General features: G+C 33.6%; 2 protein-coding genes and 1 pseudogene across 3 annotated transcripts; 2 read left to right on the top strand and 1 right to left on the bottom strand.

Moving 5' to 3' along the window:
* The first annotated feature begins 5,010 nt into the window (after positions 1–5,010).
* Positions 5,011–8,078, top strand: LOC129894887 (ammonium transporter 2 member 3-like). Its single transcript, XM_055970493.1, has 3 exons — positions 5,011–5,604; positions 6,561–6,846; positions 7,547–8,078. The coding sequence occupies exons 1-3, from the start codon at positions 5,011–5,013 to the stop codon at positions 8,074–8,076; spliced, it is 1,410 nt and encodes a 469-aa protein (XP_055826468.1). The 3' UTR covers positions 8,077–8,078.
* Positions 8,079–8,640: 562 nt separating this feature from the next.
* On the bottom strand, positions 8,641–13,261 carry LOC129894997 (serine/arginine-rich splicing factor SR45a-like; annotated as a pseudogene). The gene is made up of 7 exons (XR_008767712.1): positions 13,174–13,261; positions 13,068–13,087; positions 10,594–10,725; positions 10,358–10,457; positions 9,859–10,008; positions 9,176–9,245; positions 8,641–9,090 (listed from the first exon to the last, which is right to left on the bottom strand). The product of XR_008767712.1 is annotated as a serine/arginine-rich splicing factor SR45a-like (transcript).
* A 3,735-nt stretch (positions 13,262–16,996) lies between these two features.
* LOC129895135 (probable prolyl 4-hydroxylase 10) lies at positions 16,997–27,176 on the top strand. Its single transcript, XM_055970794.1, has 8 exons — positions 16,997–17,330; positions 17,671–17,755; positions 20,696–20,793; positions 20,876–20,973; positions 24,967–25,096; positions 25,178–25,365; positions 25,561–25,647; positions 26,881–27,176. Exons 1-7 carry the CDS (start codon positions 17,134–17,136, stop codon positions 25,632–25,634), a joined length of 870 nt encoding a protein of 289 aa, XP_055826769.1. The 5' UTR covers positions 16,997–17,133; the 3' UTR covers positions 25,635–25,647; positions 26,881–27,176.
* The last annotated feature ends 582 nt before the right edge of the window (positions 27,177–27,758 follow it).

Genomic DNA, 27,758 nt, shown 5'->3' with positions numbered 1-27,758 from the left:
ATTGTTAAAAAAATAAAGTCCACACACATATATATACACGTAGATGGAGAAATAAACATATATATATATATATACCCTTTGGTCATGGGATACTTGTACTTTTAGTCCTTCAAATATTAATAAATTTTAATTTTAATCCTTTTAATAGATGATGAGTATATTAATCCTTTGATTTGTTCTTCTGGTTAAAAGAATATGAATTAAATAGTCATAAATTTCTTTAATTCTTAATGGTTACACTATATATATAATTATATATATGTTATTACATTTGTACCATCCTTTCTATTTGAGGGCAAATTAGTTTCAAAATAGTTTAAACATCTAATCAAAGGCATAATTGACACTTTTTCACTTGTTAATCATCTAATTAAGTTAATTATTGGGTGTCATTTTTACAAGCGCAAATTTAAATCAAGTATTGAACAGTAAAGACATATTTGAACTAAAACATTAATGAAGAACATATATGTTTCACTTTGTATAGTTTAAGAACATATTTGACCTTTTCCGAAATTTAATTAACTAAAGATAAAATAAGTTGATCATATATCATAATAACCGATTAATATTTATCAATAATTAAGAGACCAAATTTAGTATATATATATATATATATATATATATATATATATATATATATATATATATATATATATATAAAGAGCCTTAAATAGTGCTTAAAGGGTGGCTCAATAGTAGGGTCAAGAAACCTTAGCCTTCTTCTCAACTCTCTTTCAAGACACAAAAACACACAAAAAAAAAAAAACTTTGAGAAATATTTCACAAAAAGTTTGTTTTAGTTGCCTTTTTTTTTTGGGGTGTTTTTGAGACATTTATAGAGATCATGGGTCAATGTGCTTCATCAACTTTTACATGTGAAGAAAATAGAAGAGCAATTTCATGGAGACATAAAGATGAGAGACAAAAATTGGATAATAAGAAACATAAAGTTTCTTCTTGTTATGCTATGATCAAAGAGCAACGTTCAAGATTCTATATTATTAGAAGATGTATCATCATGCTTATTTTTTGGCATAGATATAGCAAGATTTGATACTTTTCTATCTCCCTCACCAAACAAAAAAATACTTCTTGTTCTTCCTGGTGTCAATTTGAGAATAGTTGAAATTATGGGGACTTCAAGATTTAAAGTCAGTAGATTCAGAATGTACAGTTTGATACTAAAGGTGATTGGATTCGGTTGGATCAATAGTCTTATGTGCCATATTTCAAGATTTAGCTAGAGTCAGTGAATTCAAAATAAATAATATGAGTCGAAGGCAATTGGATTTGATTGAACTCACCTCCTTATGTGATATATTTCAAGATTAAGAATAAGTAAATTCAGAATAAATAGTTCAAGCAGAAGGCAATTGGATTTGGTTGAACCAACAGCCTTATGTGCCATATTTCAAGATTTGATACTCTATCCATCTTCCTCAATCTCTCCGTCTTTACTTCTTTTTCTTGGTATTAATTCAAGATTGGTCGAAAGTACAGAGAATTCAAGATTTAGAGTCAATAAATTCGGAATATGTACATAGTTTTTTGATTTGTAAATATAAAAAAAAAATTGAAAGGTAAATGTAAATAGTTGGATACAATTATTTTTTTAAAGTCTTGGGTTATTTTCTGTGATTACTAATTTTTTTGGTGATATTTCTTTTTTATTACTGTTTGAGGATTCATAATATTAGTAGTTTAGGATTGATGTCATGTTTGGTGGAGAGAAAACAAATCATGTTTCGAAAAAAATCTATTTGAAATTGCTTTATATAGGTTTATAGGTGGCACAAAAAATACAATTAAATAAGAAAATAGAAAAAATATTCAGTTTTTACATATTAAATTCTAATATAAATATTAAATATTGAGTCTGAAAGCAAAAAAAAAAAAGATGTAAAGAAAAACCTTAGTGTAAAATACAAGTCAATTATTATTAATTAAGATACAAGTAAACTTCCACCCTATTTCTTTGTATTTGAAATTGACATTTCCAATATAAATTGTAAAATATATATTTTCTCTCCCTCAATTTCTCCATTTTTATTTCCTTTTCTTTTTTGGTATCAATTTAAGATTGAAAACGAAATTCACGATATAAAGTCAATAAATTCTGAATATATTATTTTGAATCAGAGCTAATTGGATTCAGGTGAACTCACCTCAATTCTTATTCTAATTAGATGGGTCAAATAATTTTGGATTGAATTTTTCATTACTAGTCTCTCAAGTTTACACATGGTGTTTTTTAGGTCGTAAATATAAAAAAATAAAATTTGAAAGGTAAATGTAAATTGTATATTTCAATACAATTTTTAAAAAATTATTTTTCTATTCTTTTCAAATTACAAAAATCTCTTAAAATTTATGAATTTTGAATATATCACTAGACTTCCAGATAAATTAAGAGACATCTGGATACATAAGGGAGAGATGTATCCAAGAGGGAGATAGGGATGTATCAGTGAGAAGTGAGTGATGTATCCAAGAGGAGGATAAGAATGTATCTGTGAGAAGGGGAGTGATGTATCTCAGAGAAATTTTTTGAAAACTAAACGATAGAGATTTTTAGAGATTATGATAAAATAAAATGTGTATTTGTGTAAGGCTTGATTTGGAAGTAGGCATTTAAGATGTAGAGTGGCAAAGCTTTGTCGAATGCGTTTTATAGAGCTTCATAAAATGCATTTATAAATAGTAAATTTTACCTAAATCACATAGTGATATTTCTCCATTATATTCTATCCCTACTCTTTTAAAAATTATCCAAAATCTCTTTTTTTGGTCACTTTCGAATACATCATGTACGTTCTGATACATCACATAAAGTGATGTATCCGACATCCTGATACATCACGTAGGTGATATATCCGACCGATACATCACGTACAGTGATGTATCAAAGAATAGGAGAGAGTAGGGAGTTTTATAAAAAATTTCAAATAGTAGAAAATTTTAGAGAATATAATAAAATAAATTGTGTATTTAGGTAATTTTTTCTTATAAATAACGCGATTTGAAATTGAAATTTTTAAAAGTACACAACTCAACCTAAGATATTACATTGCATAGCCCAATATATAATGTTATATTTGTTTTGTGAGGATTCATAATATTAGTAAGAAAAAAAATATTTGGAAAAAAATATATTTGAATTTGCTTTCTGGTTTATCACAAGTCATTATCATTAATTTAGACAGAAGTTAATTTTTTTTAAAAATGTATTTGAAATTGACATTATCTATGCATAATACATCAGCAGATAGTGATACCATTTCTTGTTATTGGTAATTTTTTATAGTATATGATTATTTGATATTTAAGTTTTGTCTAGAGACCAATTGAATATATATGAATAAAGATGATGGATTCACCAACACCCACACAAAAATTGCCACTGTTTGTGTTTTAATTAAATTAATTAATAGATTTGATTCTGAAATGTAAATTTAACTCTCTTTATACAAATTATACTCATGATATTTTTCACACATATATATAGAATTGATCTAGAAATATTAGATTCTGTCGAACTTACAACCTATTGTTGGATCTACGCGCTTATGATTCTTGCTCTAGTCATGTGAGAGTGAATACTCTTTCGTCTCAGTTTATGTAATTAATTCTTATAATTAATCTATTCTACAAAGAATGATGTTCTAATTTTTATATTTGGGAAAAAATTAAACTTTCATGTACCCTTCATGACTAAGTGAGAAGTTTTTCTAGTTACACGAATATTATGATATGCTTAAGATCATATGTTTCAAAAAATATACTTACTCTCTTTCTTAAATTGGATCTATTAATATGATTGTTTCTCTAGTCATATGGAAATTAATATACAATATCTTATGTCGAAACATTGAGTTTTATCATACTCACAAACCCATCGTTGAATCTACTTAAAATGAATTTTCGATACGATTCGTCAGAGATTGACTCGTCAGAAGGAAATAACTTAACAACGAGCCAATTTCTGACAGAACGCTCCTTTAAAATGTGGCACCAAAACTTTAATCTAAGCCAAATCAATTTGGCAAGAACATAACCATATATAGTTGTTTAGCTTATGTTATGAAAATATACGAAAATCAAGAATCACTGAAACCACAAACATTTCCAGCTATAATAAGACACCACAGAATATCAGTGAATCCTTAAGTAAATCCAAAAACTTAGATTATCCCTATGTCTACCTTGATTTTCCCTCAAAACTTTTTTGTTATAAATATCTTACCCCCGGAACCTTAACATAAAAAATATCATTAAGTTCGATACAGTCAAATCGATCTTTCTATAACAGTTTTCCTCTATAACAGCATTTCACTATAAAGGCTAAGTTCTCTTTGTATTCGATTTTTCATATATGTTATATTATATATATATTTTTAACAATATTTCACTATAGCATTCAAAAAATAATCGGACGAACAACGTTATTTTAGAAAGGTTTGAATATATTAGTTTCTACCTTGATTTTCTCTCAAACTTTTTTTTGTTATAAATATCTAACTCCCATTAACCTTAGCACAAAAAATGCCACTTATAACTTCGATATAGTCAGATCGATCTCTCTATAACAACATTTCACAATAACGGATAAATTTTCTTTGAATCTAATTTTTCATATTATGTTATATTATATATTTTATATAACAACATTTCACTACTGCAACAACCAAAATATAACTAGACAAGCGCAGCCATTTTAGAAAGGGTTTGAAAGAACACCGTCAAGTCGATCTCTCTGTAACAGTCATCCTCGATAACAACATATCACTATAACGGTTAAGTCTTCTTTAGACCTGATTTTTCTCATTATATTATATGATAAATTTTCTATAACAACATTTCACTATCGCAGTCAAAAATATTCGAACAAACGACATCGTTTTGATTTCCTACCTTAAATTTTCTCTCAAACTTTTTTGTTATAAATATCTTACCCCAAACCCCCCCACCCCACCCCACCCCAACAAAAAAATTCAATTTTTTTTCTAAATGGACCCAAAATATTCACACCTCCCACCAGGTCTCCAACCAGATGAATCATCACCACAATGGTTAAGCAAAGGTGATAACACATGGGAGTTAATAGCCTCCACCATGGTGGGCCTCCAAAGTGTACCTGGGCTTGTAATTCTATATGGATCCATGGTAAAAAAGAAATGGGCTGTTAATTCAGCTTTCATGGGCCTTTATGCATTTGCAGCAGTTTTAATTTGTTGGGTTTTATGGGCCCATAGAATGGCATTTGGTACACATTTAATGCCTATAATTGGCAAACCAGAACAAGCCATAACCCAAAATTATTTATTAAAACAATATTCACATTATAATATTCCAACAGCAGATTATGTATTTTATCAATTTGCATTTGCTGCAATTACTGTGATATTATTAGGTGGTTCATTACTTGGTAGGATGAATTTTTATGCATGGATGATATTTGTACCACTTTGGGTCACATTTTCTTATACATTTGGGGCTTATAGTATATGGGGCTCTGGATTTCTTGAGCCCATTATTGATTTCTCTGGTGGTTATGTGATCCATCTATCATCTGGAGTGGCTGGATTTACTGCTGCTTATTGGGTAAAAATTTTTCATCCTATGTATTTTTTTCGTCTTTTTAAATGTGCGTTGCTCGAGTTGAGGGTTTTTTAAAAATAAACTTATATATCTCAGGAGGTAGGATAAGATTTGAGTATATTTTACTCTTCTCAGACCCCATATAATGAAATTACACTGAATATGTTATTGTTGTTCTTGTTGTATAATTTTCTACTAGACATTTTTTATCCTTTATTTTCCTGAGCCAAGGATCTATCGGAATCAGTCTTTCTAGCTCTACAACGATAGGAATAAGATTTGTATACATCCATCTTTCCCAAATTTCACTTATGGACTTTACTGAATATGTTATTGTTGTTCTTGTTGGATAATTTTCTAGTAGACATTTTTTATCCTTTATTTTATTGAGCTAAGGATCTATTGAAATCAGTCTTTCTTGCTCTACAAGGATAGAAATAAGATTTGTGTACATCTATCTTTCCCAAATTTCACTTATGGACTTTATACTGAATATGTTGTTGTTGTAATTATTGTTATGGTAATATGAAAATGATTTTTCCACCCTAAATAAAAAGTCGTCTAGAGTTCGGGTCTCAAGAATTTGATTTTAAAAAATCTGATAGGGAGTACTTCCACTTTAATAGGCCCTATGTTGTGTGAATATGGATTAATCGAGATCCTAAACATCGAATGGAGAACAACAAAAGGAGACATGATGATTCTATTATATGACCAATCATATATGTCATTTAGAATTTTGTTCCATAGAGTTCACATTTTTAACAAAAAAATTAGTTACGAGGCGAATATTCTCAGAGAGAAAATCGTAAGGAGAATCCTAAATTTGAGTTATGCAAAATAAAAAGACTATATGAGATGTTAGTTTATGGAGAGGCGGACGTCAACCTTACCTTACGAGTATTCAGACTATAACAGTTCCTGTGAGCAATCATTCATTTATTAATTGATTGTTTTAGGTTGGACCAAGGCATTCTCATGATAGACAACATTTCCCACCAAACAACATAATTCACATGCTTGGAGGTGCTGGTTTTCTTTGGATGGGATGGACTGGATTTAATGGTGGATCTCCATTAGCCTCTAATTTAATTACATCATTAGCCATTCTAAATACACATCTTTGCACAGCCACAAGCTTGTTGGTGTGGCTTTCTATGGACATGATTTTCTACAACAGAAGTTCTGTTATTGGAGCTGTACAAGGAATGATCACTGGTCTTGTTTGCATCACCCCTGGTGCAGGTTAGTAGTTTGTGAAATAGTTGTAGCTTAAAAATTTTAATCGGAGGCGGATTCAGCATTTAAAGTTTATGAATTTTGAAGTCTAGTTTTTTTTGAGTTACTGGGTTCTAAATTTTTTTATTTGTCTCAATTTATATGACATCGTTTGACTTGATACAAAATTTTGGGAGAGGAAAAATTTTGAAAGTGAAATTAGTAAAAGGGGGATTTTAAAATTAAATTATTTCTTATTATAGAAAGTTGACATTTTTTTGGGGCAGATTAAAAAGAAAAGGGTGTCACATAAATTGAGACAGAGAAAGTTATAATTTATACTGCTTCCGTCCATATTAGTTGTCCACTTTACTATAAATAGTTGTCCCAAATTGCTTGTAAGTTTACAAAACTAAGATATAATTAATTTTAAAAAAATCATTTAACCCTTACAACTAATTCTTTTTCTTTAAAGTGTATACAAGTTTGCAAAGTTTCAAAAAAGTTTCTTAAGGGGTAAACTAGTAATTTATCCTTTTTATTTATGATTTCTTGAGAATTATGCAAACAACTCATATATGTGATGGAGGAAGTAAGAAATAATTTAATAGCCTTCCTTTCTTTCATAAACTTTGTGTCTAGTAAAATGATGTCACATAAATTGGGACGGAGGAACATAGAGAGTGATAAATGGAGCAAAATGTCCTTACACCATGCTCATTGGCAGGTATAGTAGAACCATGGGCAGCAATACTCATGGGATTCTTATCAGGCTCAATACCATGGTTCACAATGATGGTTCTCCACAAGAAATCATCATTTTTCCAAAAAGTTGATGACACATTAGGTGTTTTCCACACACATGCTGTAGCAGGCTTACTAGGAGGAATCCTTTCTGGTATCTTTGCTAAACCTAATCTTTTAAGGATGTTTTATGGTTCAGACAAGTATGGTCCTGGCTTTTTATACAGCATAATTGATGGAGACATCAAAAGAGGGCTTAGACAAATGGTTTACCAGCTTCTTGGTGCTGCGTTTATTACAATATGGAATGTTGTGGCTACTAGTTTGATATGTATTTTTATAAGTAGAATTGTTGAGTTGAGATTACATGAAGATGATCTTGAGATTGGTGATGATGCTGTTCATGGAGAAGAAGCTTATGCTTTGTGGGGTGATGGAGAGAGGGATCCACCTAGATTTAATAGGACCCCTAAAATCCCTTCTTTTTGTCGCCGCCATGGAACCAGTCATTAAACAGAGGCAAATTCAAAATCTAGAGTTAAAAGAATCAAATTCGATGAGGATTTGGTTCATTCTATGTTCTGAAGATTTGTATGCAATTATTAAGAGTGAAGATATTCTACATGTTTTAAATGTTGCTCAAAAAAGTTAAACTTCAGTTTCAATCTCAAAAGTTTGATTTAGTTCAAAATGATCAAAAGGTAAAATCTAAACAAGTAATTGATGAATTACTACCTATTGTTGCATTTGTTTTGTATCTTGCTACTTTACATTTCTTTCGAGTCAAAAGTCGCTGAAAGCGATCTCTCTACACACAAAAGTAGAAGTAAAAGTATGCACACGTCCTACACTCTCCAAACCTCACTTTTTAACCATGCATCATTCAGCAGGGAGAAATTTAAAAACCTCTTACACCCAAAGGCAACAAGAAAAATATTTCACCCCTGTTAACAACTCAGCGCAACAGAAAAGCAAGCACTGCATATTAACTTCATAAAGCAACTTTAGAACTAGACCTGTCATGCAGCATGGAAATATATCGCGATATCACAAGTAAGAAAGATGATACTTGGCCTCTGGCATAAACCTAGAATATGGCATAGCAAAACACACATAGTACTTGACATAAGCAGTATAATTTCAAAAGTCAGCTAAGGCAAGAGCATATCAGGCGCACGAGCACACATACTTTCATTAATTGGTACGTTATACCTAAATCTAGTTTCAACCAAACTCATAAAGATCCTTACAAGTAGTTTTCCCCCCGTAAGTAGGGCTACCAGATTCCATCCTATCTACCACCACGGGCATAGTTCCTTTCATACGGAGAATATGACCTGGATCGTTCCCTTCTTGACCTTCCCCCATAAGGCGAGCGCCTAGGAGAATAATCTCGACCACCTCGATAAGGCGAACGCTTTGGAGATCTTCTGTGCCCATAGTCCTCCCGGCGCCCATAGTCTTCACGGCGCCCATAGTCTTCACGGCCACGATACCTACCACGGTCACCACGGTCGCCGCGTAAACCTTTGACCAAAGAAAAACAATTGTTCAAGACTTCAAAGATTTTGCCAAAAATTACAAAAACTAAGAGAAATGAGAAAGGACTCACCATCACCCCTTGCGTTCTTAAGTCCTAGATAATGACCAGGCGTTGGAGTCCTCGCCCGTTTCCTCCGTGACTGAAAAGTAGACATGGTTTCCTTAACGTGAAGTCTGAACAGGTGCACATTTACATCAAGGAAGACAATGGAATATCTAGACTAGACAATATACTCCTTTCTTGAAGTAAGCATGGACATAACACTTCTCTAATCTAGCAAAGAAAACAGAGTTGCTTACCTTCCCCTTACAAGCTTGGTTAGGAAGCTGACAAAGCAGATAACTACGTTCTTTATAAATAAGTATAAGGTCATGTTAGTCGTACAGTAAAGCAGCTTAGATATTTGGCATGTTCCATCCAAGCAAAAAGTTGTGGGAGATAGAGACCAATGCTGGATTAGATTGTTGATAATGACCGTAGATTAGTTGAGAGTATTTGCTGAGGTTGTATGGATGTTGGACAATCTAGTTGTTATGTCTAGTTGATCAGATGCATGTGAAAAGCTGTTTTAGCAAGCCATTGGTCAAGCTGAGTGAATATAATGTTGCAGAGAAGAACAGATCATCTTTTATCGCTGCCGACAAAGCTGACGCAATGTCTTCTGAATATAACCACAAAATCTCCAAGTCACAAGAAGATAGAAACGCAATCAAAACGGACATGGCTCACTAACTTAATATAAAGCAGCTCACCTTCTCCACTGTTATGTAGCGGCCTTCAAGGACAGACTGATTTAGGTGCTTAATGCAGCGATCGGCATCCTCAAGACTATCCATTGTTATAAAAGCAAAACCACGAGAGACACGAGAACGCGGCTCCACAACCAAGAAAGCTGATTTTACCTGGTGGACAGAAAGTAAAAGAAAAAAATCAGAGCAAGCCATAAATTTGATAGATGGACGAAGGAAAGCAAATCCAGCCAAAAATGCCACCACACCAGAAGTCGTTGATGTACATGTCGAGAAGATACTACTTGTATCATCAACTTAGAAAGAAATAAAAAGTATGGAAAAAGAAAAGGAAAAAAAAACAGTTATTCCATAAGTATCAAAGAACTTTTTGCCAAAAGAGTATAAGATTACACATGATTATGCAAAATAAACCTTGTTTGTGAGCAAAGAGGAGCACGCAAATAGAACAAGAAGATGAATGAGAAACTAACACGCTTATAAAATAAAGTAGATTACCGACCTTTCCCTCTTTTGAGAAATGCTCCTCAAGGTCCCTCTGTGTCACCCTGGTGGATAAACCAGTTACGTAAAGTGTGGTGCCAGGATTAGAAGGTTCAACCCTGAATAAACCGTGGAGGAATAAATTTTAGCAACTTAAAACAAGCTCTTAACACAAAAAAAGCATAACACATGGGATACTAAACAGTACTACAAGAAGAAAGACACTGACAAAGAAAAACTTAAGTTCCAACAAACCTTCCGTGACTTCTCGACCTTGATCTGGACCTGGATCTTCCTCTTGGCCTCGACCATGACCTAGACTGGGATCTCGACCTTGACCTAGATCTTACCTTTTCTTCTTCCCAAGGAGAAGGAGAGCGTGAATACCTGGAAAGTGCAGGAAGTAACACCAAACCAGTTGAATAACAATAATATAAACAAACCACATCTTACATACAAATGTAAGCCAGGAGAATTTAGTTTTTGAAAATGATACTACAACAGAAAAGGCTAAAAGCTCGGTACTAAATTAAGATTAGAGAACTCACTTAATAAGAGAAAATACAATGATGCAATGGTTTGATGGAGTAAATGCTTTTTTCAAAAATGCAATGCAACCAAAATATTAATAAACAACTATACCTCAATCTCGAACATGTTAAGGTCGGCCATACAATTAAGTTTAGAATGACTGACCGAAAACTGAAAAGCTAAAGCTTGAATTGTATCTTAGTGAACACCTTCCACCAATAAATTATACCAGTTCTTTTTCACAAGTAATCAATAAAACCAGTTATTTTCAGTAAAATCATAGAGTAGTTCCTTGAGATTTAACCGCATACTCTTCTTTCACTTAGGGAGGCGATACCAAAGTAGATTTTTTCTTCCAGCACCATTAAATAAAAAGAGGATATGCATCCAACCCAAAACCATGGACATGCGAGATAGCACCAAAACTGGCTACCAGCCAATAACGATATCCAATCAATAAAAATCTAACCACTAAGTCGAAACTTTTGCCTTCAATGTTCTTTATGTTCTACATTTACCTCTTCCTTGAATCTTTGTAACAGGCGACTCCACATTATCACAGTGGTTGCAATGCCTGTATAAAGGAGGACTACAGTATGCTGAGAGACAGAGTAAAAATAGACTAACTATTATGGCTCCTTTAAATACTGAAGGACTTTGATGAAGCAAAATGAAAGCAGAGCAGAGGATTCACACAGTTGACCTCAACAAATTCATGTCTATAGTATTTTATTCACTAAAATATCTTGCTCAGCTTTAGCTTTACATTCACTACTACCTGCACTTCAATTGCACCTCGGTGCTATAAGGCCCAGCACACCTAGGCACTTCTGCACGCCTTTTGCCTCTGATAACAGCACCCATTCCCAATCCACAAGGAAATATAACCCTAAATTTTTAATCATCTACATAATTAAAATTTCATTCACAATCAATCATGGTTCACCATTCATGACCTTCCTTTTTGACAGGTAAATTCAAGAATCAAATTCCAAGATGACCAAAACTAGGGTTTTCTAGTCAAATAATTGATGGATCAAACATCATATGTGGAATACATTGAGCTGGTGTACTATCTAGTACTACGGCACCAATTAGGAAAGGATTGGTTACAGAAAATGTCAATTCCATCTTCATAGTACCTCTAGAATGACAAAGGAAGGTTGGTTACCTATTATAGAAAGAGTAAATCGAGAAGGTTGGTTACCTATTACAGAAAGAGCAAATGGAGAAAGATTAAAAGCTGCTGGGAAGCTAAAACCAAGCCGCATTTCTTTCTCTATGTCAAATGAAAGTAATGTATCTCCCTAGGATAACCATTTCTTTGCCAAGAAGGCAAGAAATAAAAAATTATTGCCCAAAAACTCATTCAAACGATTTCAACCCCATATATTCTAATCTATATTCGATAATTAAGCAGATCTACCTCCCTCAGGAGTAATAACATACTTCACTAACAATTAGCCATGACCCTTTTTCTTCTCAAATACAGTCCTTTCCTTTTCAGAGAAAGAAAACCATAGACAATTTTCTATTAACCAAGTCATACATTTTAGAGCATCTACATTCAAAGTTGAAAGTAACTTTGCATAGTTCTCTTGTAAACTGTAAAGGTAAAAAAATAACTTCAATAAAGATAAGAAGCACCAAATACAGCAAACAAAAATATTACATAAGAACCGATAACCCCAAATCAAGCGACGTGAAAACAATTAATAGAACCATTTTCACTTTTCTTTTTAATAAAAAAAGTGGCGTCTACGCCAGCTTCCGCGCAACTCGACTACTTTCACGAGATAGGAAGATATCACCTAATGTAATAACTAATAGAACCATTTTCACTTCTTTAATAAAAAAAAGTGGTGTTTGTGTCAATTTGCTCACACCTGAACTAATTTCACGGATACCTACTATCTCCCACCAAGAAATCACCTAATATTTCTCATCTACGTTGAGATTCAAACCTACAACCTTATGATTCTCAACCCACACCACTCGGCCGCGTTCTTGGGTGCTTACTAGAACCATTTTTCACTTTTCACGTGAAGAAATTAACCAAAATAAAACATTCAACTGTGAGAAACAGATCAGAACTCCTATATACAAATCACAAGTGCAGGTAAAGAAAGTTCAACAATATATATACACACAAAATGAAAACAAATGCAAAAAAATAATTGAGAGAAACGGATTCGCACCTTTTTACAGGTGAATCAGCCTGCAAAGAATCACAAACATAGCAAAATTCAGACTTAATTATTAATGTAACACACACATGTAGAGAGAGAAAGACAGAGAACTTGCCATTTTTCTGCAGAGACAAGCAAACCCTAAATCGCCGAATATGAAAAGGGAGAAACGGGTTTATGAACAAGGCAATATGCAATTTTAGATTAACAGACCTTAATTTATGTAATTTTTTAAAAAAAAAAAATAGTATCACTAACCCAAATTATATGCCACTTGTCCCAGTTAAATTTAGGGAAAATTACACCTAATAGATCAAAAATTATTTATCCAAATTAAAGTCAACCCAAATTATTTATCCTTAATAGACTCATTACCCCAAATTATTTATCCTCTTACGCCACTTTTTTTCTTTTAATTTCGCGCATGACGTCATGTTGAAGTCGGCATCACTGCTCCTTTTTAATATTCTGATAGTATCAAACAGTTTCTTCTACTATGATGGTATCAAATAGTTTCACTGAAGCAGTGTCTCCTTCCTCTTGATACCATTAGAGTATATATATACTCTCATGATATCAAACGTGTATTTATGTCAGCGCTCCTTCCCTTGCTCCTCTTTGATACCATCATAGTATATTATACTTTGATGGTATCAAGCAGTTTTTTCTTGATACCATCAGAGTATATTATATACTCTCATGGTATCAAATGTGCGAAATAGATAAAAATAAGGGGTATGAAAGTAATGGGGTATACAATGGTAGATGATTTTTTTTTATTGTTGTATAACAATAATTACCCCTTAAATTAAAGTGTTGTCACATTACTGTCATTAGTAATAATAACAAATTCAATGTAATCCAATAACAATTGATTTGGTGTATAAGGAATTAGCGTGTGAGCAACCTTATTGCTAATCTATGAAGGTGGAAAGGTTACTTTCGATTCAACTCCTGGCTCAAGTAAAACAAATAAAATATTTCTAAGAAAAAAAAACGATAGTGACAAAGTCATGGAGAAGAGAACCGTAACAATAATAAATAAGTACGATAATTGAAACAAAATAATTAAAGTCATTTTGTGCTTAAAATAAGCCCCAATAAATAATTAAGTTTGTTTGGATGGACTTATTTTAAGCAACTTATAAGTTGAAAACGGCTTATAAGTCAAAAAAATAAGTTGGGCTGCACCTACTTATTTTTTAAAAATTATAAGTAGTTTTCAACTTATAAGTTACTTAAAATAAATCCATACAAACAGGCTCTAAATTCATTGTCTCCTCCCCACCTACCTAATGTCCTCAACGCGATCTCTTGACCATTCAACACCCTATATATAAATGGTCTTGGGAATTATTATTTTTTATTTACTTAACTAAATTCTGTCTAGTGACATTCTATCACAAAATCCATTAAAGCTGCATAAATGATTAGAATTTATTTTTTAATTTGCAGTGATGCATATTGTGGTTGTTTGATACTTCCGTAAGTCTTGCACATCTATTGAGTAATGCTTGAGTCGCAACATCAAGGTCTAAGTCAAATTAAGCAAAGACGACCACTTTGTGATATTGCGGCAGTTCAAGTTTTGAACTATCGCAGACTTGTTTCATAGTTTTCAACTGAGCGGAATACTAAAATATAAGTAAGAAATCTATTTAAAAGGGCAGCCCGGTGCACTTAAGCTCCCGCTATGCGCAGGGTCTGGGGAAGGGCCCGACCACAAGGGGTCTATTGTACGCAGTCTTACCTTGCATTTCTGCCAGAGGCTGTTTCCAAGGCTTGAACCCGTGACAGAAATCTATTTATTTTTCAAAAAATATTTATTAGGAAAACATTTTCCGTACCAAACAAACATTCTATTTTAATTTATTTATCTTATTTTTTTTAGTTCTTATAAAATATATTTTTTGTCAACTCTTTAATTTCAACTTACCATTTGATATGTAACTTTGTTTGGATGGTTGTTATGCATTGTGTCATAATGTATTGTATCGTATTATGTTGTATTGTATTGTATCATACTGTATTGTTTTAAGGCGAAACCCATCGGTGGCCCCCTAAAGTTAGCACCAACTTTCACTTAGACATCTAAACTAGACTTTGTTCATTTTAGACACCTAAACTAGACTTTGTTCATTTTAGACACCTCAAATAAGGCTCCGATGTGTCATTTTGACACTTTGTGCTGACTTGGCACATTGCGTGTGCTGCACCTAAGGCTGAACACGAAAAATCGAAAAACCAAACCAAACCGATAACCAAACCAAATCGGAAAAAAAAACCCGACATTTATTTGGTTTGATTTGGTTTGGTTTTAAATTTAAAAACCGACTATATTTGGTTTGGTTTTGATTTCAAGTCTAAAAAAAATCGAAAAAACCGAATCAAACCGACTTTATATATACATATTTTAAAAATTAAATTTGTATATATATGTGTGTGTATTTTATTTTTTTTATGAAAAAAATATAATTTATATTGAATTTTATACTCTTGATCTTGGGCCATGCTTTTGAATTATACTAGATTGAGTCAAAATATTTTGATGGACTTCTAATGAAATGAGTCCATCTTGCATGGTTGGACCCAAAGTAAAAGTAAACAAAATGTGGACTTCATATCATCATTGCTAAGAATAATTATGCTCCTGAGTTTAGTTTTAGGAGTGACTATTCTTGACAATATTATTTCAAATAAGTTTAAATTCAAATAGTGACTAGTGTCTACAAGGTATTTTAAAAACCGACAAAAACCAAAAAAAACCGATAAAAACCGATAAAAACCGAATAGTAAAAATCGATATAGTTTGGTTTGGTTTGGTTTGACAATTTGAATAAACGACTCAATTGGTTTGGTTATTTTTTAAATAAAAACCGATTCAAACCGAACCGTGAGCACCCCTAGCTGCACCCATTTTAAGCACGCGAAAAACGTTTTTTTCTTTAAATTTGTTTTGTTGTTGTTCTTCTTCATTTCTGCCGTCATTTCTTCTTCTTCTTCTTCTTCTTCATTGCATGTTCTTCTTTTACAAATCCATTTTACAAAACACAATCTTTCTCCATTTTCTTCAACACCCATTTGCCCAAAATTCATAAATTCCCCTTCCCCAATCTCTCTAGAAGATTCAAGAATCGTTGATAGATTTGTTCACATATTCACTAAGCCTCTTGAATCATCAAAAAGCCAAGAACTCGATGAGTTGGGTTCAAAGATTACTACTTGTATTGTTGAAGTTGTTTTTACAAACCTGAGAAATTGGAGAATAGCTCATTTGTTTTTTAATTGGACTTCGAATTTTGTTGTGGGTTCTTTAAGGTTTGAATTCTTTAACAATTTCAAAGAAAATAATTTTAGATTTGTATTAATCTTGTCGGAAAAAATGGAGGTTCGTCGGATTTTTTGATCCAATTTGATTTATATATTTTTTTTCCTAAAACTTGGTTCTGCAATGTCTTCTCCCAAAATTGTCTATAGACCAAATGAAAATTACAGTTTTCCAGCATTTCAAACTGAAAAATGGACGTTGTGCCAGATAGAGATTCACAAAAGCTAAACACGACAAAATGCAGCCTCAATACACTATGGGTTTCGCCTTGTTTTAATGAATAAAACGTTTAAATAGATTGTATCGTTCTCCATAGTTACATAATATAACATATTTATAATTTGAATAATAAATCTACAAGAAATCATAGAATACAAAATAGATTTATTGTGAAAAGATAGGCTAAATGATAAAATAAAATTATTAAATAATAATTAAAGACCAAATGAAAATAAATATTAAGGTAACGAGTGTTATACAAAATGAGTCTTTTGATCATTACTTAAAGATGAATTTAAGCGATATTATGCAATAAAATTTAAGTAACAATAATTTAAATAACAATAACAATAAATATTGTATTTAAAAAATGGATAACAAGTAACGACCATACAAACAAGTACACACCAATAACTCAAAGACTTAACTGTAACTCAAAAGAAATTCCACATGAAGGATTTGCACCCAATTCACTTTTAGGGTTAATAAATTCCCAATTCGAATTGCAGAGCTTATTATTCATCAACAATGGCAGTCAAAGGGAGGCATTTCCGAGGTTTATCTCGGAAATCGTCGAATTCGACGCTGGTTTTTGCCGTGTTTATTGGGTTTTCTTTTCTCGTGCTGATTCTTCTCGCTTTTGGAATTTTTTCGATTCCTTTTACTTCTAGAGGATCTCGAAAAGTACATGATCTTAGCTCAATTGCTCACAATGTAGCTGGAAGGTAATTCTTATTGGACTGTTGGTTAATTGTTCGCACAGACGGATCCAAAATTTAAATTAATACAACTTTTGAGACTTTTAGCATTGGAAAGTACATGATCTTAGCTCAATTGCTCACATTGGTATTTTGGTTAATTGTTGCACAGACAGATCCAGAATTTAAATTTAATAAGTTCAACTTTTAAGATTTTTAGCATTGTATTCATTGTAATGTTAAAAATTATGGGGTTAAATCTAATATTTGTTGAGATTTTAGCAGATAAACCCATTTGCCCCTGTTTTTTTTTCTTCATAATTTGATAGGGATCTGATAATTTTTATGGGATTTTTGTTTTCTGCAGAGGAGATGGTGATGGTGGAAGAGGAGATCAGTGGGCTGAAGTGATTTCATGGGAACCGAGAGCTGTCGTCTACCATAATTTCTTGGTATTTCCATAAAAAATAAAAAATTGTTTGTTGTTTTTTATTTTAATACATTTTGCACAAAATAGCAGTATAGGAAGAGATGGACGGTATCATCTTTTAGAGTTAATCTTGATGGGATTTCACAACTATTTTACCTAGTGGATGTGCCCATGTGAACTCGTAATGGACGTATGATTTACTTGATGCTCTTCAAGTTCACACGACTGAAATTACTCTATTGATAAGATACAGATCGATGTAGATAGCTCATTTGACATAGTGAATTGAAAAAAATCAAAGCTTGGTACTTTTTTTTGTTTATTTCAATGGGCTGAAGTGATTTCATGGGAACCAAGAGTTGTCATCTACCATAACTTCTTGGTACTATATTTTTCTGGTTCATTTCAACGCATTGTGGACGGATAGCAGTTTAGGAAGAAATGAACACTTCCCTCATTTAGAGTTAATCTTGACAGTATTTTGCAACTAGTTTACCTGGTGGAGGTGCCCATAGAGGCGGAGCCAGGATTTGAAGTCTATGGGTTCTGAATTGCTACCAAACCAAAAGCTCATCTTAGTTAATGGGTTCACAATTGAATATTTGTACATGTTTAATGAATTAAGCAAACGTTACTGCACTCTTCCAAATCCGTAAGTGATATTATACCTCCACCTTGGGGTGCCCATGTTCCTTGTGATGGACGTTTGATTATTCTAAATCAAGACTGCAGTCTTAGTTTACTTAATGCTCTCCAAATTCAAATGACTGAAATTACACTATTGACGTGATATTGAGAAATGCTTGCATTTGGCATTATTTTTACTTCACCAATTTGGGCAGGGCACATTATTTCTGAATTTGGATAAGATGCAAATCAATATAGATAGCTCATCTGACGTAGTAAATTGAAAAAAAATCAAAGTTTCATAAGTATGGCAACACTTCATTCCTGTGTTCGTTTTCTTTCTTCAAATCGGCATTGGTATTGATATGCAATTTGCTTTTGCACTGTTCGCTGCAAGAAACCAAATGTGCTTCTCTGCCATTGTAGACTATATAGATCACTTAAACTTGGTTTTCAGCGATTATCAATAATATTGAGGAAACTAGTGTCAATATTGATTCAAAATTGATACTAGTGTCCTCGTCATAGCATATCCCTGATGATTCGATGGCTGATGTTTTACTGTTTGTTGTTTGTCATTTGACAATAACTCTTACCTTTTACCAAAAAAAGGGAAGAAAAGATGCATTACCAGCTTGCATATGGTGGTGTCTATGGAAAGAAAGAAACATAATATGCTTTGAAGGACAATATATCTTTATTCTGAATATCAAATCTGATTCTGTTTTCTTAATTTCCTTTTGTAGTCGATTGGAAATTGTAAATGATGTTGAAACCCTGCTAAAAATTTTAGATTCACTACATAGATAGTTAGGGTTTTACTTTTTTGTCTTTTTGATGGGATGTAATCACAACACAATCTTTGTGTTGTTTGTTATTCCCTTCATTTCAATTTATGTAGCGATTTTGGTTGGGTATAGAATTTAAGAAACAAAGAAAAACTTTAGAACTTTAAGTTACCTATTTCAAAAAAAAATCTTTAGAACTTGTGGTCTTAAATATGTCATGAAATTTTTGTGGCTATAAAAGCATGTCATTTAGGGTAAAATGAGAAGTTTAAAGTTAAGTTGTTTCTCAATATAGAAAGGTGACATTCTTCGTGGAACAAAATAATAAGCATATACAACAACAACATAACCGGTGAAATCCCACAAGTGAGGTCTGGGGAGAGTAGAATGTATGCAGATCTTACCTCTACTTTGTGGAGGTTGAAAGACTGTTTCCGAAAGACCCTTGGCTCAAGTGCAACAAATTCCGGTATAAAGAAGAAGGAGACAATGAAGAGAATATGACAAATAACACGGAATCAGTGCAAAGTCCACCAGAGAAGAGCCAAAACAACAATAAAATCATGTGATAATCGAAACTCCATTACAACATACTAGGGTAGATTACTAAAAAAAAACAATAATAAATAGTGATAAAAAAAACAAGAACTACAATAATACAACTAGTACCATCGCAAACACCAGCCATCCTAAGCAAGACAGCACTACACTATCTACTAATCTTCTACCCTAATACGCGCCCTCCACACCCTTCTATCTAGGGTCATATCCTCGGTAACCTGAAATTGCGTTATATCCTATCTTATCACCTCTCTCCAATACTTCTTCGGCCTACCTTGGCCCCTCCTTGTACCCTCTATAACCAATCTCTCACACCTCCTCACTGGTGCGTTTATGCATCTCCTCTTCACATGTCCAAACCATCCAATCTTTCTTTTCTCATCTTATCCACCACGGAGACCACTCCACCTTATCCCAAATATCCTCATTTCTAATCTTATCACTCCTAATATGACCACACATCCACCGCAACATGCAGTTTTTGGAGATGGGATTTCTTGACTGCTCAACATTCAGTCTCATACAACAATGTCAGTCGAACCACCACTCTATAGAACTTACCTTTGAGTTTCAGCGATACATTATTATTACACAAGACTCCAGGGGCAAGTCTCCACTTTATCCACGCCGCACCGATACGGTGTGTGATATCATCGTTGATGTCCCCACTCCCCTGAATTATAGACCCAAGATACTTGAATCTATCTCTCTTGGGGATATTTTGTGTGTCAAGCCTCACTTCCACGCCCACCTCATACATCTTTACTAATAAGCTTATAGTGCCACATAAAATAAAATAGAGGTAATTTTAACAATGCTTGCCTTTAAGAAAAAAATAAATCGGTTGTTGGTTGATACATTTTCTTGGTATCTTAGGAGTTGTTACTAATGTTCTCATTAGAGCATATCTAACGCTGGATCTGTTGACCAATGCATTTACTGGTTTCTGAAAAGTCGCTATTCTGAACTTCCTACTTTTTGGGCAGTCAAAGGAAGAATGTGAATATCTGATTAATCTTGGCAAGCCTCATATGAAAAAGTCAACTGTTGTTGATAGTGCTACTGGCAAGAGTACAGACAGCAAGTAAGCATCTCTTTTGCTTGTTCGTCTGCAGGTATATTTGTTTTCAATTGTCACTATTTTAACTTTTAAACCTCCCTGGCAGGGTTCGAACAAGTTCCGGAACATTTCTTGCCAGGGGACAAGATAAAGTTGTCAGGACTATCGAGAAAAGGATTGCAGATTTCACCTTTATACCAGTAGGTATGCTGATTTTATACCAAAATATGTGATTCCATGAATTTACACTGTGTTATTTGCTATAACTCTGGTTGTGTGAGTATTGCATGATGCTCAATCTTAGATAGGCCTTGAAGAAACTCCATACAAGTTGATATAGAATATAATACCACCTGTCTCTTTTTGTGATGGAGTGGGAATTGGTTATTTGGTCTCACTATGAATCACATATAATGTCTGCTTTTACTTAGGAATTCTAGTTTGCATTAGTTGTACTTTCCAGGGGAATATTCTTGTTGAGATCCTCTGCAGAAAGGGCCATTTCTTTTAGCCTATGAACGATTTTGCTTTTGTTGATGGCTATTGGAGTTGTATGCATCTTCTCAGAAGAAGCTTTATCCTGGTCTGAGATGCAGTTCAATTGCATGATTAGTGGGTAGGGTTGAATTGGAAATTAATTACATGTGCAAACTTAAACTAGTACTTTTCACATCCTGCAATGTAAAATCTCGGTGTTAATAACTGCTTCAAATTACTCCTCTTCTCTACACTGACCATAAAATTTAGTGTTTATTTGAGGGCTGACTTTCTTTTGAAAAAATGGATCTTAAAGGAGACATATATCATCTACGTGGTTCAACTAGACAGGCATATTTTTTTTTTGGCTTAAGTCATGCACGGCTCCTTAAAGTTGTTTGCATATTTCACTTAGACACCTTAACAGACCCTTTTTCCTATTAGACATTCCAATCTTAACAAATAAATATCTATCAAACATTTTTCGGACACCTAGTCAAAAAAGAAAGTGCGTGCAATACACACGCAGATGATGTGGCAAGATAACAAATCAAACAAAGACACGTGTCATTTTCATTTAAAATAATCATAAAAAATGAATTTTGCATATAAAAAAAATATAAACTAAAATGAAAAGAATTTCAACCAAAAAAGAAAAAGAAAAAAACTCCACTTATACCCCTCCCCCCCCCCCCCAAACCTTCCCTTTCTTCTCTTTCCCTAAAGGTATCTTTTGTCCACCATTTCTATGCTACATGTAGAAAAAAAGGGAGGTTTTAACATATACTAAATATGAATTCACCATTTTTATTACGGTAAAGGGCCTAAAATACCCCTCAACTATGCGAATTGGTACAAAACTAACCTTTGTCTACCTATCAGACCTAAAATACCCTCGACGTCAACCTTTAGGTCCTACTTTGCCCTTATTTTTAACTGTTCAAATATTAACCATAATTATCAACTACATTTATGACATGTCACGATCTTATTGGCCACCCTAAAATTAACTTAAGCTAATTAAAAAAATACCTTACCCGATCCCCTCTTCCAAAATTACCCACCCATAAAAATCACCATCACTTCTTTTTTGGAAATATGAACCATTATTCAACAATTTTGTCAGATTAAATTTTATCCTCAACTTTCTTGATTTTCTATTAGTGTAGTATGGAGCAAGCATAGTATTTGAATTTTACCTAAAATGAAATTATTCAAGAATGGCTTGATCTAAAGAACGGCTATGAAGAATGTTGTTTGGACTTACTGATAGAAAGGAAACCAATTTCGCCTGATTCATTATTATGAAAATTTAATATAATTACTTACATTTTCAAAGTAATTTTAATTATGTTAATATGATTATTTTTTTTTATAAAAAAATCAGGTTAAAACTGTAACCAAAAAACAAATTCAACTGCTCAGAGATGTTGTTCATAACTGAGTTGCTAACCCAGTTATATTGACTCTTCATCTGAATTTATTTGCGGTTTAAAGTTCCCTGTAAACTACTTTCCTATTTGCAACTTGAAAACGGGAACATGATTCTATATTTAAAGTCGTTTTGAAATTGTTGTGAGGAAAACTATGAAAAAGTCCCTTTTTTTAACCTAAATAAGTCAATAATGGAGAAGAAGAGGAATGAAATGAGATGTGAGGAAGAAAGGATTTATTTGGGTTAAAAGTGATGGGGATTTTTATGGGTGGGTAATTTAGAAGGAGCGGATCTGGGTAAGGATTTTTTAAAATTAGTTTAAGTTAATTTTAGGGTGGCCAATAGGATAGTGACACATCATAAATGAAGTTGGTAATTAGAGTTATTGGTTAAAAATATCCCTTAACTATGGGACAAACTTAAGGTACATCCCTGTATTATAAAAGTGAACAAAAAACATCCCTTATTTATGTCAAAAATTGCAATATTCATCCTTCCGTTAGTTTTTTCCAAGAAACTAATGGCTATGGTCAACATATGTGCCCTTTTCATTGCTCCCTCGAGTTATTAAAATACTCTAACCCTTTCAAGCAATGGAGGAGTGTTGCCTTCATCCTTTGCAGTTGCTAAACCTTTATTACCACTTCCTCCACCACTCTCATACCCATCCATCTTGTCGTCCTCCTCCTCCTTTTCTTCTTCACTAGTTTTGTGCCACATTATTTCCTTCACAACATTATCACCACTCACTACGTCGTTTTTCTTCTTCCTCCCTCCTCCCGCTCTATTCCCTATACCTTTCCTCCTCAACCTTGTAATCGGCACGTGCGGTTTGTCGTTTCCCGGTGACGGCGCGTGTGGTATGTTCGGAGCAATCGGTTGACGGCCTTTACGCACAACACTACACAGTTGACACATATTGATCATCCATCAACTTTTGAAAACCACAAAAAAATCGAACCTTATAGAATCTTCTACAGGCCGTTCCAGAGTGAGAATTTTGAAATCAAAGGCCGGAGAAGTGTGTGTGTGTATATATATATGAATTAGGGTTTTGGATTTGTGAAGATCTGTGGAGGGAAATGGAAGTGAAAAATGGCACCAAATCTAGGGAGCAATGAAAAGGGCATATATGTTGACCATGGCCGTTAGTTTCTTGACAAAAACTAACGGAAGGATGAATATTGCAATTTTGACATAGATAAGGGATGTTTTTTGTTCACTTTAATAACACAGGGGTGTACCTTAAGTTTGTCCCATAGTTAAGGGATGTTTTTAGCCAATAACTCTTGGTAATTATGGCTAATATTTGGGCCGTTAAAAATAAGGGCAAAATAGGGTCTAAAGATTGACGTCAAGGGTATTTTAGGTCCGATAGGTAGACGAATGGTAGTTTTGTACCAATTCGTATAGTTAAGGGGTATTTTAGGCCCTTTTCCCTTTTTATTACCCTTTATGTCTTCTTTCTTATTCCAATTTTAAATTTGTAATTTTTAAAAAAAATCTGTTCTTCCTTTTTTATTTCGATTTCAAGTTTGCTTTTTTTTATTTCTATTTTTGCTTCCTTTTATAGGGGAAGAAAGGGTGTGGGTCGGGGGGCGGGGTGTGTGTGTGTGGTGGTGGTGGTGGGGGAGGTGAAGAGGGAGATATATAAAATTTGGATAGTGATCTCCATTTTTTCCGGCAAAAAAGACATGAATGGTGGTCGCCATTTTTCCGGCAAAAAAGACGTAAGTGGTGGTCTCCATTTTTTCCGGCTGAAAAAGGGCGGAAGGTAATCCTACATCTGAATAATTAATACAATGATAACAAGATTTTTTTTAAAAGAAAAAGAAGAAGGAAATTTGGTAAAAAAAATTTGGTCGTGGTAAAGTGGTGGCAGCAGTGTTTGAAAGAGAGAAAAGAGAAAAAGGTTGTTTTTTAAAAATAATAATGAGCAAAAATAAAAGAAAAAATTGAAAAGAAAAAAAAAATTATTACTAAAATATCGGTTCACCCGCCCAGCAAGGTGTGAATCACACTTTTTGTGCCACGTCTGCAGAAAGTGTCTAAGTGGTTCAAATTCGAAATAGCAGAGGTATTCAATAGGTACAAGGCTCAGTTGGGGTGTCTAAGTGAAATATGCGGACAACCTTAAGGGGCCGTACATGACTTGAGCATTTTTTTTTTCACGACACAACTAAACTTACTAATCTTTCCTCTTTAAGTACCCAACTATTTGACATGTTTGCCATTATGCAATGTCTTGAACTGCATGTAATTGGTGCTTCTGCTTCTGTCAATAGAGCATGGTGAAGGTCTTCAAATTCTCCACTATGAAGTGGGGCAAAAGTATGAGCCACACTATGATTACTTTGCGGATGAGTTTAATACTCAAAATGGTGGTCAACGCATTGCTACGGTTTTGATGTACTTGTAAGTGACTTTCCCTCGGCGGGGTTTATGTTTATGTATTTTAGTCAGTAACTCTGGTTAATTTCTCTTGCTGCACTACAGATCAGATGTTGAAGAAGGAGGAGAAACTGTATTTCCTGCTGCCAAGGGAAATTTTAGTGCAGTTCCTTGGTGGAATGAGCTATCTGAATGTGGAAAAGATGGACTCTCTGTAAAACCAAAGATGGGTGATGCGTTGCTTTTCTGGAGCATGAAACCTGATGCTACTCTTGATCCTTCAAGCTTGCATGGTGAGTAATGTCCACTAAGAGTAGATTCTGATAATGGCTGCTGATTGATTTTAAGAAGCTTAATTATAATATATCATCGTGTTATTTGAACATCTTATCGCACATGAAGTATCAACCTCTGGACAATTTAGCAGAGCTCATGACTACCACAAACTTCGTTGACAAATAAGTTCAATTATCTACATCTTGTTGTAGGTGGGTGCGCCGTGATTAAGGGTAACAAGTGGTCATCTACGAAATGGTTGCGTGTTCATGAATACGGCATTTAACCTACAGCAAAAGGTAATTGTATCCCCTTTTATGAGAATAATTAAATACGAATTAATGCATATTTAAGCTCTTGTGCAAGTTTTGCAAAATCACTCTGGTCTTAGATATGTTTCTTCTTCTTGAATCTCACAATTATAAGGCTTCATGCTTATTGTAGGTATGCTACAGAAATTTATTAGAAAGTGATGATCCAGCTCTTTGAATGTGTTCTTGGGTGATGTTTCCTAGTATTAGTCCTATAGACTCAAAATGTAAGATTAGCTCCTTGCAGACGATCATTAAACTCATTTATGAGGACATACTACGTAGACTTCATTTGTGAGTATATACATCCTTTGAGCGAGAAGATGATTATTTTTCAGAAAATGTAGTATTAGCTCCTTGCAAACAAACAGTAAACTCATTTATGAGGATAGACTACCTAGATTTCATTTCTGAGAATATAAGCTCTGAGCCAGAAGATGAATACTTTTAGGAAGATGAATAATTTATGAGGGCATGATGAGGTCGTACTCTGGCATATATAACGAGGAAAAGAATCATTTAAATCCAAGGGAAGAGTTACCCCAATACTAATTGTGATAGAGTTGAACCTCTAGTATGTGACAGAGAACTATTTCATCATTCTATTCGCATCATGGGAATAACAATAGGAATGTGATTCCCAAGTTTCTGGAAACCCCTTTTAGAGTTAGTAGGTTCGAGGTGGTGTGGAGTAATATTTAAAACATATGCATTCTTGAGTCAAGAGCAGTGGATGTGTCTGTAGTCTGCACCCTGCAAATATCTAGGTCCGCCCATGTCCCTATTTCAAGGGAAACGGTGACCGTTGAGCTCATGGATATTTATTATTCATTTTTTATGGTAGGGTAAGTTGCCCCAGATCCCACTTGTGGGTTTACACTGGGTATGTTGTTTTTTTTGGCTCTAGCGCTTTTTATAAGTTGGTTAAGAGCACCATTTCCTAGCACATTAGAAACTTTAGTTGCCTTCTAGAATATCGGTGTAACTTGAGCACGACTGCATGAGATCCTCTGCAGATTCACTTCCTTTATTTACTCGTCCCCCGTCCAAATTCAGTTTCAGTTATTCTCGTAACTGAGGTAAGAGGTCGAAAATGGACAAATCATTCATGTGTAAATTCCTAAAACTTGTCTATCAACCGTTCATTGGATTCATCATCTCTAGTGGAGCAATCTTGTAGATTTATCGTGTTCTTTATATATGACGATATCGTTTATGCAGGTCCACTTTCGAGTTTGGATGCACTCGCTGTTGTACGATTTGTATCAAAAGTAGTTATAATCTTATAATTTTAGGAGAGCCCAACTTTCAACTTCAAGCCTATTATTCTCAGATGGTACTATTTTCTTCAAACTTTTTTCTTTTGGTTCTTCCTTTTCCCTTTTCATAACATTACAGAATTAGTATTTGTTGCTGTTTTCATTGTATTTTATCGAGTTGTAGTAAATACAGTCGAGTGAATTACTGAACACACAGCTTTTATATGAAATGAGAATTATAGCTAAATATTTATACAATATCTGGTATCTACTCAGCACTCGTGTTTACAAATTGTGACTTAGACGGAACCATGATTTTAACTTTATGAGTTTTGAATTTTAGAACGTGAAGCACTAATAACTGGGTTTTCAAGTTATTGGGTTCTATTGAACCTGTAGTTGGGCTTCTCCTCTGCCAATGGATGTGAGGCAAACGGGTACGATTTCATACTATATTCAATCTAGATGTCCTATTCGGTTACTCCAAATCATGTTAGATCGTCATGAGTTCAAAGCTACAAAACAAAGAAGAGGAAAAATATATATTATTTCAGAAAAGTGCGACATGCAATTCATGACAGATTGGTATGACTTGATGCTACATTTAACTTAATTATCATGTTGGATTACTTATGGATCAATATTGGATTGCCATGATTTCAAAGTTACAAAGAAAAAAGAAAAAAAATACATTAAAAATATTTTTGTGTCCCAAGTTAGCCAATCGCCCACTGTAATACCCTGCTTGATATTATCTTAGTTACTGTAATTAAGTAATTAACCACACGCCTCGGCTAATTTTTCTCTAGTTTAACCTACCCTTCTTTATACTTCATGCAT

Source organism: Solanum dulcamara, chromosome 7 (assembly GCF_947179165.1).
Source record: "Solanum dulcamara chromosome 7, daSolDulc1.2, whole genome shotgun sequence".
In the NCBI taxonomy this organism is placed as follows: domain Eukaryota; kingdom Viridiplantae; phylum Streptophyta; class Magnoliopsida; order Solanales; family Solanaceae; genus Solanum; species Solanum dulcamara.
Note: the sequence above shows the minus strand (reverse complement) of the source record. Positions and strands in the feature narration are given on the sequence as shown.